At 35.2% G+C, this 12,434-nt stretch overlaps 1 protein-coding gene across 1 annotated transcript; it reads left to right on the top strand.

The window, feature by feature from the left end:
• Positions 1–4,041: 4,041 nt before the first annotated feature.
• On the top strand, positions 4,042–9,491 carry LOC106310822 (agamous-like MADS-box protein AGL17). The gene is made up of 7 exons (XM_013748048.1): positions 4,042–4,223; positions 5,422–5,500; positions 5,631–5,692; positions 6,108–6,207; positions 7,167–7,208; positions 8,089–8,172; positions 9,357–9,491. The coding sequence occupies exons 1-7, from the start codon at positions 4,042–4,044 to the stop codon at positions 9,489–9,491; spliced, it is 684 nt and encodes a 227-aa protein (XP_013603502.1).
• Positions 9,492–12,434: the final 2,943 nt, after the last annotated feature.

The following is a 12,434-nucleotide window of genomic DNA, read 5'->3' as shown; positions in this document are numbered from 1 at the left end:
TTTAAATATATTACTCTTTTGTAAAGTTATTTTTATTCTAGTATATACCTAAGTTCTTCTATTTTTAGCCGAAAATAAAAAATGCTATTTTTGTCTCTATATTTAGAGACAATAATAATTTTTTATATTTTTTTCTTTAAAATAAAAAAACTCTACTCAAGATATCCATTAAAACCAATCTATCTATTTTTTATAATAAAGTTTATAAAGAAAAATATAGAAATGGATATAAAATTGGGTTTGAAATCTATATTATAATAGTTGAGTTTTTGTTCACTCCTCAGCGCGACACGTCAGTGTTTTATGGGCTCCACTTTTAAAAAGTATGAAAAAGTGACAAGCTCATGATTCAAACCCAGATTATTGAGATATAAACACCAACATTTATACCACTAAGCTAAATGATACTTTGTACATTGATGACTGAACCTAATATATATTTATGAAGGTCAGAAGCCCTTGCTTTTTCGGCTTCCTCTGAGGATCGGGCCTACAAGTGTATTATGGGTTTCATTTTTAAATGAGATTCATCACGTTATATGAAAAAGCTCAAGTTTGCAACAATTATAGTTTTCCCATATTGTAAATTGTTGTCGTTTAACATGAGTTTGAGTTCTTTTCATCATTGTCTCAAACAAGTCTGAGTTACAGAGTTGCGCCGTGTGTATATTCGTAATTTATTTTTTCACCGATAAACTCTTCATGTCCCCATCTTAAATCGCTTGATCATAAATGTTCATGATTTGTAACCCCTCTGTAAATCCTATATATATGATTCTCATCTTTGATGAACCCAATCTGCATCTCCACAAAACTCATTGATTCCTCTTAGCTTTAACCATCTTCTAGAAAATATTTCTCTCTGCCTCTCCAGTTCATCAAACCGGTCCCGACGTCCGTCACTCAACCTTCGAGTCTCTCTGTCTTGGTCGTAATAGTCAGAGCATAACCTCTGGCTTCCTCCACTTATTCCCTGAACTTAAAAAAAGACATGGAGTTTGTGGGAATCACATTTCTCTTCCTTGATGAAAAAGTAAGTTAATCTTCGATCTATCACACTTATTTAACATAATTGTTTTAATTGATTTCCTGATTCTTTGTTGAATAATATTATTTACAGATTCCGTGATTCATGGGTTTACTCCTTTCGGACGTGCTAATCATTACATGTCATCTTTGAAAGCAGATTCCATTGTGAAAATTCATTGTTTTTAGGTTGCTAGGTGCTCAAGCATGTACAAGATAACTGATCATCCATTTCTTATTCGTTTTATCTCACTAACCATTATTGACGAAGTCATCACGGGTGCTGCTGAGATCAATCTCCAGTCAAGATTAGACTGTTCGACAATCTCCAAGTGATTGCGAACACAAACCTAGAACTCCCATGTATATTATCATATTGTATCTGAGTTTATATTATGTTTTGATATCATAACTGATATTTAAACACGCAGATGTGTTGGGCAAATCCGTTATGTCCAGGGCTCTGACCTCACCAAAGAAACAACTCGAGTCGTTATCTGTCTTCTCATTGATCTGTAAGAAACAATCAACATATAATTTCATTTTTATTACTCTCTATATTGTGCTAACATCAATTAACAAAAATATTTCCTACCTAAGATTTGTGGTCGTCTATTTATCTCCTTTACTTATCAATCTAATTTTACACAAATCTTTATTTTACAGTTTAAAAGAAACCACAATAACCCAAACAATAAAAGAAACCACAGCCACACCAGGAGATACAAAAGACAATCCCAACAGACACAAAGGCGGCAACAACATCTCCACATGCTCACTTCTCTTGTCTTATGAAAATAGCTTACATGCTCAATGTCAACATGCCAATGTTATTGTCTTCTTATGAGAAATACATATATTCGTTTAAACTCCATTAAGGCCCAAATACTAATTGTCATTCATTTTATAGTTATATCAACAAGTCTTCATATATTTGTTTTAAAGGTCCGGTAAAAACAACAAGTTTAAAAATAAAAAAACATATAACCAACATAATAAGAATAAAAAATTATTATTTAATAAACAACCTTAATATAATTTATGTAATCTCAACAATACAAGTAACCAATTGATATCTTGTGTATTTGCATAGTTTTAGCAATCATTTTAGTTCTCAATTTGTCTATTTAGATGCATTTAGAGTAGATTTAGGTGCATTGCATATACATTTGTCTCTATTAGGTGATGGAGATGCTATTTGGTGAGTTTGGAACCTTTGGAGATGGTTTAGAGACAAGAATGATAATTTTGGTTCATAAGACGAGTTCCCAACTGTCCCAGCGGCCAAATGCAGCGGCCAAGCCAAACCGCTGGGAAAATGCACACGCCCCTGCCGCATACGTACTTGTCACAGCGGCCAGAAGACGAAGCAAGGAAGCTGCTGCGAGTGTCCCAGCGACCTAGTGGAGCGGTTTCGCCCAGCCGCTGCGAGCCCAGAAAGTCAACATTTCCGAGTTTGACCAGATATTTACCCATTTGTGTTTGGGTTAATCCAGGTTTGTTGGGTTAACCCGATTCAATTTTAAGCTACTATAAATGTTTCTCAGACCTAATCTTAGGATCATATCTTGTTTTCTATCTAATCAAAAACCACTTTTGGGTGAAAGATCTAATCTTGATCATATTCTTTTGTGTTTGCTTGATTTCTTTGATCATTAATCATGTTTAGACTTAGATCAACTAATGATTTAGTGTCTACCATGATAATGAGTGAGTAGTCATCTTTGGATTCATGGGCTAGGATGATTAGGATGATTAAGTGATGATCTAGAATATTTTAGAGTAAATTAATATATTTCCTTGCTTGATTGAGTGATCTTAATGCTAATCTAGAGTTGGCTATTTTAGATTAGAACTCTAGACATTTCATTGCGTGGAAGATGTTCGATGAAATGTCTGAGCCACCTCAATATGCTCTTAGCTTACCCTACCAAAGGGATTTCATGTTAGGGGAGTTTAGAAAGTTGAATGATCCATTCTTAATGATTGTTTGATTGACACAAACCAAAAGAATTTGATGTTTGATCAATGAGAGTAAATGAACTTTTGTCTTGGAAAAGAACTTGCTTAAAATTGCTATCTAGACTTAGGGGAATGTATTAATTGAAACCTTGCCATTTTAGATTAAATTTTAGTCATCTGAAATCAAAATCCTATGCCCATGATTCCTTCTTTGTCCATTTGATTGAAATGTGCTAGTTAGTTGTGTTAGAACATTGTTAGCTTGATTGAATCACCTCATCGTATCGATTGCATTTAGCTTAAGTGTGAACCTGAATTCTCTTTGATTTGAAACTCTTATAAATGGATTGACATCTTAAATACTACATGATTTGAATTAGGACCCTTGAAAAGTCTATTTCACAAATTAAAAAGACAAACAAACAATAAGTCTCAATGACACAGCAAACAACACCAGAGACTATATCAATCACATTACTAACACAGTTTAGTCATTCATGAGTGGAGAACAGTGCATACACAATTCATCATCACAACTCTAACCCTATAACAATAAAAAACTTGATAAACAATGATCAACCTAAAACACAAAATTCATAGCTACAATAACCCTAAAAAATATTGAGATGAAACAAGAACTCTGTCCACAACTCCGCGCTTGCGCGGGGCAATACCCCTACTGGTTTAAATACTTCAGTCAGTCGTTCTCCTGTCTCATGTGTTTCGTGAGAAATAACTAAACATATGTTTAGTTTTTTTTCCTGAGTAAACACATATGTTTAGGTTGTAAACTTGGTACTTTACAAAATGATCCTCAAGTTGTATCTACCAATACAAACGACTCAAATAGACTATACATATTCGTTTATTCCTCGAAAAGACTGTTGACTCTTACTTCTTGCTTTTTCCTATTTTCCTCTCTCTCTCTCTCTCATCTGTTTCTCCTGATTCGTTTTCTTTTTCTTCCTCCTTTCGTCTTGCTGAGATCTAGAAAACCCTAGAACGCGGAAGATCGCCGAGATCGAGGGGAAGATCAAGATAGAGTTAATATTGATGGGTAGAGGGAAGATTGTTATCCAGAGGATCGATGATTCGACGAGTAGGCAAGTCACTTTCTCCAAAAGAAGAAAGGGTCTCATAAAGAAAGCTAAAGAACTCGCTATTCTCTGCGATGCAGAGGTGGGTCTCATCATTTTCTCCAATACCGACAAGCTCTATGACTTTGCCAGCTCCAGGTTTCTATTTTCTTTATTGAATCCCTAGATCATTTCACAAATATATACATAGATATAAACAAATTTATATGTATGTCTAAATCTATTAACGAAAGTATATATGTACATGTACTTATGTAATGTCATGTACGGGTAATGTACTGTTTGCTTGGAAGGGTTGGATTTAAAAAAGTTGAGCAAAGAATGGTGAGATTATATTTCAGTGAGATGTGTTTAGCTGTGCTCTGCGCATTTGTTGTGTACAATTTTGTGCATCTTGCTCATTTCAGTATACAAGGTGGTGTATATATTGATTACAACTATTATTTGTGAAGGAAAACAAAAAAGAAAACTATCTAGAGAAGCTTAAGCTCATTATGCTCATGGCATAGTGTGTATGTGGACATGTGTATCATTGTGTATAAATATATCATGTACAAATATGTATATAATTTGTGTGTTTATTTATACATCTGTTATAAATTACGTATCTGGAGTGGCATTATGACAGCCCAATTTAGAAACATCTGGGAAGTAGAGGACGACATATATGTATTCCAAGCTAAAAAAACAAGTACAACGTTGAAAAACTAAAAGAGTGATTAAAGGGAGTGTGCGAGATGATCACCATAAAGTGATGAGTTTTCACTGACAAACTTGTATGTATAAGATATTAGTTTGACAGAACATCAGATGACTGATCAGTATTCTAACTACATACCACTGTATCAATATATTTCATCAAAATATTTTATTTTATACTTGAACTATTTATATTTTAAGTTTAAAGTATAAGATATATATGATACATACATATATATATATATATATATATGTATATCATTGGATATTGAGTTTAATATAAGTACCACTGTAAAAGTAATTATAATAGGAGTCATCAATATGTGAACTTGACCTAGAAGCTAGTACAAAGTTATAAAATATATATATGACTTCAAAATGTGAATACTTCGTATTTATTTTGAAGATACGTTTTTCCAAATGTTTAAAATACATATTGTTATAGCTTTGAGACATTTATAAATCATATAGTTTTTTCTTATGTGATAAATTCTTTATAAAAACTATGAAGATTTTGAAAATTTAAAAAGAAGTAAAGGATTTGTTTTTCCTAACATTACAAAATAGAACTATTATTTGCCTAGAAGGAAGTAAACACTATAAACTAACTACAGTTTCAATATACTGAAATGAACAGTATGAAATCGACTATTGAACGATTCAACAAGACCAAGATGGAGCAGCAACAACTATTGAACCCTGCGTCAGAAGTTAAGGTACGTAGACTATTCAAAAATGGCACAATACACAAGAGGACCTGCAGTTACCCTAATAAATATCTTAATCATGTTTCTATATTATTGAACTTGAATTTGAGAGTTGATGAGGTAGATTGTGTTGTTGTAGTTTTGGCAGAGAGAGGCCACAACTCTAAGACAAGAACTGCACTCATTGCAGGAAACTCATCGGTATGTATACGTACTTGTTTTAATTTTGTGAGTAATTAATTATGAATTTTAGGCTAAAAATAACTAGTATTTTAATACTATGTGGTTTAGCTCAAGTTTCTTTTATACACTAGTATTGATTCTCAACAGAAGCTCATCCCATCTCTTTATTTAGTTTTTGTTTATATCTATTCAGCTAAAATTTTGGGTATGTAGCATGACTACTGTCTTGTTCTTCTAGCCACCATCACCATCTTTTCTGGTGATAAATTGATAATATTTTTTACATGTTGAAAAGGTCGAAATACATATAACAACATAGATCGTATGTCCCTAATGTTTATATGTGTATTTATGACGACTGTGTAAACATGTAATTAAGGGCAACAAAAAACTGTATATGCATAAATCACAATAAACATTTTGTATGAAGCAGAAAACAAATGGGACATCAATTAAATGGTCTGAGCGTTAAGGAGTTGCACAATATAGAAAGCCAACTTGAAATGAGTTTACGTGGAATTCGTATGAAAAAGGTAATGCTTATCTCTCTATATACACATATATTAAAGTTAGATGATAGATGCTGTGACGATCCAGATACCCTCGTGGGTCTTAAATAGAGCCAGACACTGTTCGTCTTGAGTCTAAACTACACGGATTTGTTTTCGGGTTAATTGTTTTCTAAAAAGAGTTATATTTAAAGGAGTTGGACCAGATATATATTACATTTTTTTAGGTCTAATATACAGTGAGAGACTTGAATTGCTTATTTATTCTAAAATCTTTCTCTCAAACCAAAGACAAGAAACTATAGCTTTGATACCAATTGGCTGTAACATACAAAATACCCTCCTGGATCGGATGCTCTACAAGAGCCAGATTAGATGCCTTTCGTTGGGGGCAGATGTTCTACAAAAACCAGATGTCAAATTTCTCAATTATTATGATTTTGTCTAGACAAAGTTTTTATAGATTTATTTTTTGGTAGGTTTCTTCCCAAAAAACATCATACTAAGCTGATATTTATATGTATATATATAGGTCTAATATCTAATGTGGGTCTTAGATTGCATATTTATTCTAACAACCCTTTCCTTAAACCAAAGACCATAGAACTTTAGTTCTTATACCAATTTGTTGTGACAGATTAGATGCCCTTCTGGTCATACTCTATAATAGAACTAGACCAGATGCCTTTCGTCAGGGTCATACGTTTTACTAAAGCTAGATGTTCATCACCAAATATCTATCACAAATATTTTTCTTAAGGCGACCATTCCCCAAAAAATCTTGTACTAAGTGAAACTGAATTAAAATAAATGTATTAGACTTTTTTGATCTAATATCTATATAAAACTTAGATTGCTTATTTATTCTAACAATAGACTTCCAACAAACGAACAATCAATCATAAAAAAATGTAACTTAAACCGAACAATTTGATCATAGAGCAATGACATTCAAACTAATCATATATTCTCGAATTTTGCAGGAACAAATTCTGACCAATGAAATCAAAGAACTCACCAGAAAGGTCAGTACTAAATGATTTATATCAGTTACAATTTTGAAAGATCAAACGGTAAATGTTTATGTTTGTGTTTACATTTTATAAGTACGAGATAAGCTTTTCTTCAATAATAGATCTTTTTGCAAACTGTAAACTAAACGGAAATGTGATCTTGCAAACAATATTTCTTCCTTTTCTGATTTTGGTTTCTAGTTTTTTGTTGTTGCTGAAAATTTCGAATGATATTAATACTCAGCAAATTTTGCAACGCAAATAATATTTCTTCTTTATTTTTTGTTGATTCGCTTTTGCGTTTACAATTTAGAGTAAACATATTTGTTCGATACGAAAAAGAAACTAAGGGGGATGTATTCAATTTAACATTTGATGTGATTTGATTTTTAAAGGGGTTTTAGATGATTTCAATAAGTTGCAGAGATTTAAGTGACTTTTGTTAAACTACTCTAGAATATCACCTAAAACTATGGGATTTGAGTTTTAATTTTTTTAACTAAGAAATCATACCCAAACACCCTAAAATCACTTGAAAACTTTAAAACTCCACAGCTTAAAATATTTTCAATAACAGTGGATTTCAGAGTAGTTTAAGAAATGTCAAATTCAATAACAGTGGATTTTAAATGAATTTTTAAAATTCATGTTTCAATAACAGTGGATTTGTCATTTTAATACAAATCACCTGAAACTCTCAGTTGAATACATCCCCCTAAATATGTTGTGTTTAACTATGAGCGTAGATATAAAATATTCACACATGTAAATACAGATACAGTGTAATAATACATATGATCTTTTCTTTTTGAAAAAAAAAGTAAATACATATGATCTATGTTCTCATTTCTTATTTTCCAGGTTCTTATATATTAATGGTTCATCTTTGCAGAGGAATCTTGTTCACCATGAGAATCTTGAATTGTCGAGAAAAGTACAAAGGATTCATCAAGAAAACGTCGAGCTACACAAGAAGGTTGAATAAAGATACAAGCTTCATTAGTTACTCTGCGTTGAAAAAAAAAAATATATATATATAATTTAAAATCTCTGCGTAATGCTGCCTCTGCTTTCTCTGCGTAATGCTGCCTCTGCTTTTTTAATGTCGAGAGTGGGTAACGGAAATCAAACAAGTTTCTGGCATGACGTGTGGACTCCTTTCGGTCCTCTCATTCGCCACTTTGGTCCCCAAGGGCCTCGAGAGCTGGGAATCCCTACGGACGCCAGAATCTGCTCAGTGGTTAATGAGAATGGATGGAAGCTTCCATCAGCCCGTTCTGACGAAGCGGAGGCCTTGCAAATTCACCTTGCCTCTGTTAGTTTCCCATGTGCTTCTGCTCATGATGATGAATTTTTGTGGCGAGTTGATAATGTAGAACTAGATGCTTTTTTCACAAAGCTCACGTGGGAGTCATTGAGACCAAGAGCCCCTATCCAACTTTGGACAAGTAATGTTTGGTATAAGGGAGCTATTCCACGCCACGCCTTTCACTTATGGGTCACCCACTTGAATAGGCTCCCTACTATATCAAGACTCAAGGCGTGGGGTTTACAGATTCAAACAAGTTGCTGCCTTTGTGATCGGTTTGAAGAAAATAGAGATCACATCTTCCTCAGGTGTGAAGTTAGCCAGCATCTATGGGCCATGATCATCAGAAGGCTAGGGTACAGAACTCTCTCCTTTCACTCTTGGAATGCTTTTTCTGATTGGTTGGGATCAAAGGATTCAATATGTCCAACAACTCTAAGAAGACTTGTTGCTCAAGCAGTTATCTACTCTTTGTGGCATGAGAGGAACAATAGGCTGCATAACAACATCTCCTCCTCTTCAGAAGTCATCTTTAAACTACTTGATCGCAGAATCAGAGACGCCATTCTCGCTCGTAGGAACCGTAAGAAGTTCAAAAACCTTATTGCTAAATGGTTAACTTTTGCCTAACAGCAAGGTGATCAATTAGCACTATTTTCTCAGGTTATCTCCATGTTTTATCTTTTTTGCCATGGAGCTTGTTCCTGACCTGTCTTAAACTCTTTGTAATATGCAAACTGCCCATTCAAGTAATGCAATTCAAATTCTTAGCAAAAAAAAAAATTTAAAATCTCCCAGACATATGTTTCGAAGTTAAAAAAGTGGTATCGTGGTAACTGATTGTCTGGCAGGCTTATGCAGTGTCAATCAGAAATGAATTGGGAACTCGTGATATTGAAGATACAGCCGATGAATCCCATGCTCAGGTTCGGCTGCAGCTAAGTCTGCCTGAGCAATCCCATTATGAGACCTCAACAAATAGCTAAGATCATAAAGCGTCTAACGACTTGTTCGTTCTTGATTCTCTACACCCTTCAAACTTATATATATAGCGGTTTATTTATATATATACCTCGTTTATATATACTTAAGTATGTTTTCATGCAGGAAAAAGTTTGAGAATACTCATGTGGAAGAAAAAACGAAAGGTTTGATTTTGTATGATACATATATAAATAGTCTCAAGGGAAAGCAATAGAGCATGTCCATTGTATTCTTTTAAGCTTTCTCAATTGGTTTGAAGTATATAATAAGACATATATGTAAACACTTAAAAGTATAGTTAGATAGGGCTTTCGATTTGAGTTTTGGTTTGATTGCAGTTTAAACTTTTTCAGTGAATAAACTATTACTTAATGTCCTTATTGCAGTTCAACTTGTTTTGCTTTGATATTATTTTCAGTTTAATATTGATTTGGTTTAAAATACTTCAATTAGGGTTCAGATTCTTTTTACTTTTAGCTTTAAAATCCCTAATTTAGTTGAGCCTACTCCAGATGATAGAATAAGCAAAACAGTTCCCAACTATCAGGTTTGAAGATGAAACCATGAAGGCGTGAATTAGTTTCTTAAGTCCAAACTACAACACTGATTGTTGGGAACTGCTTAGATGTGCATACATAAATGGAATAGAGCAATCTGGCATAGAAGAAGAGATTGAAGGATTTGGTTAGGAAACCACATAGAAAATTGTGATAAATCTATCAAGTAATATATAAGAGGTGTATCCATGGATACACATCACTATTCACCTGGATAGTGTAAGAGAAATAATCCAATTTCAAAAGCCAAGTAGTTTAATTGCCCTCTCTACTAAGGAAACACACTACTAGAAATATTTGCTATAAAGCCTATAATCACGGCATAGCTTAAAAGGCTATTGAAAAACGCCACGTTGCTCTCGAACGAGAAAATTTGCGGCTACATTAGCTAAAAAAAATTATGGTTATTCCTGGCTAACTAGCTACTACTTTGCCACGACGATTTTGTGGCTAAATTAGCCATAATGTGAACCACCATCCTCATTCAGCTAATCAGCTTCCTTTGTTTTCTATCCTGTCCTACTGTCCTCCTCTGCCTACACAGCCGTGGAGCTTCTCCTTGTGTCGTCTTCTTTTCCGGTGAGAGCACGGCCGGCTGAACAAACGAGCTGATATGGAGGAAGAATCAAGCGATGCCGTGTAGACGCTCTTCTTCTCCGGTTAGACCATGGCGAGCTCGGAATGACCTAATCTGAAACCCTAATGTTCTTTAGTTCTCTCGTCTCCGGCTCTAAAACATCTCTCATCTCCGGTTCACTCCACCTAACTCCGCCTCTATCTTCTCTCGTCTCCAGCTCACGGTCTCCGCTGGTTACCACTGTCATCCGCAGTCACTCAACACCTCTACACAAGCCGATTTCACTAAAGAAAGAAAATAAATTATAGAGATTTTTGTTGGATATTTAAATGGTGAAGTATAAAGAAAGATTAAGGGATTAAAAGTATAGAGAAGATAGTAGGTTGCTTGGTCGAGAGAGATAAAGGAGGAAGCAAAAAAAAAAGAAGAGAGTGAGACTGATGAAGAAACACATGAGACAACTTTGGACTAATTTATTCAATTTAATCAACGGTCAAGATAGCAATCATCTACCCTATTGTTTCAGCCAAAAGAAAATTAGAAAATACAGATAGTTAATTATGTTTACTTTTATTTTAGTTTCCCTATTGTATATGTTAGATCCGTTTGTCTTAAATCTCTGTGCACCAATAAAAGTTCAACACTTGTGGGTCGGACGAAGTCTGAAGTTATTCAGGAAGAGTCTGGTGGAGATAAACCAGATGCGATATCAGACCGAGTACATGTGACCATTGAAACTATCACAGATTCTGAAGTTATTCAGGAGGAGCCTGGTGGGGATAACCCAGATGAAGTTAGTGATGAGCGGTCTGTGGAAGTAGTGCAGAAAGAGGTTCAACGTAGAATGATATCTTGCATATTTACATTGTTTTATCCATTTATTCATGTGCATTTTCATCATATAGATTAGGATTTAGCCATGTCTAGATTGCATTTTGCATACATATGTCTCTATTAGGTATTGGAGTACCACATGGAGTTCCTGGAGACATTTGGGTGCATTTGGAGCTCAAAGGAGGTGATTAGAGTGATCTTTGGACGAGCACTGCCTGGAGCGACTTCCTGGAGCGACTACATGAAGTCGCTGTGCACCACATCCCAAAGCAACTTTCCCAGAGCGACCGCACGAAGTCGCTCGCTTTTTCACGTCCGGAGACACACAGATTTGACCCTGGAGCGACCTCCCAGAGCGACGTGCCAAAGTCGCTCCCAATGTTCAGAGCGACCTGTTGGAGCAACACACCAAGGTCGCTCGCGTCCTCACGTCTGGAGACACGAAAACGGGCCTGGAGCGACGTCTCGCAGCGACGCCTCCAGGTCGCTCCCGAAGCGTGGAGCGACTTCCCGGAGCGACACCGCCAAGTCGCTCTGACCTTCCTTATCAGAGCGACCTTACCAGAGCGACGTGGAGAAGTCGCTCGCGTTTTCATCGCTCGGAGACACAAAAACGGGCCCGGAGCGACGTCTCGCAGCGACCCCTCCAAGTCGCTCCCGAAGCCTGGAGCGACCTCTCGGAGTGACTACTGGAGGTCGCTGCGCGCCTCTTGTTTGCTCGAATTCATGTTTACTCAAGGGCCTTTTGGTCATTTCATTATGCACGTTTTTACTTTCTAAACCTAAGTTTAAGTACTTTTTGTAAGCGATTGGAGGCTGGATATCTTTTGGTTCTGAAGAAAACCACCAAAAACCTTGGAAAAGGGGATCTCTTTGATTCATTGATCACATGTTCTACTGTTGATTTCTATTCTATTATCTGTATTTTCTCTAAATGATTAATCTGAAATCCAATATGGGTTTAAGAGGAATCATGA

The sequence above is a fragment of the Brassica oleracea genome, chromosome C8, assembly GCF_000695525.1.
Source record: "Brassica oleracea var. oleracea cultivar TO1000 chromosome C8, BOL, whole genome shotgun sequence".
In the NCBI taxonomy this organism is placed as follows: domain Eukaryota; kingdom Viridiplantae; phylum Streptophyta; class Magnoliopsida; order Brassicales; family Brassicaceae; genus Brassica; species Brassica oleracea.
Note: the sequence above shows the minus strand (reverse complement) of the source record. Positions and strands in the feature narration are given on the sequence as shown.

Bases quoted from the DNA above. Each gene is read 5' to 3' on its own strand.
- LOC106310822 (XM_013748048.1), top strand. From the start codon at position 4,042: ATGGGTAGAGGGAAGATTGTTATCCAGAGGATCGATGATTCGACGAGT. The intron at 5,501-5,630 runs GTACGTAGACTA...GTGTTGTTGTAG, and splicing joins ACCCTGCGTCAGAAGTTAAG to TTTTGGCAGAGAGAGGCCAC. The intron at 5,693-6,107 runs GTATGTATACGT...TGTATGAAGCAG, and splicing joins TCATTGCAGGAAACTCATCG to AAAACAAATGGGACATCAAT.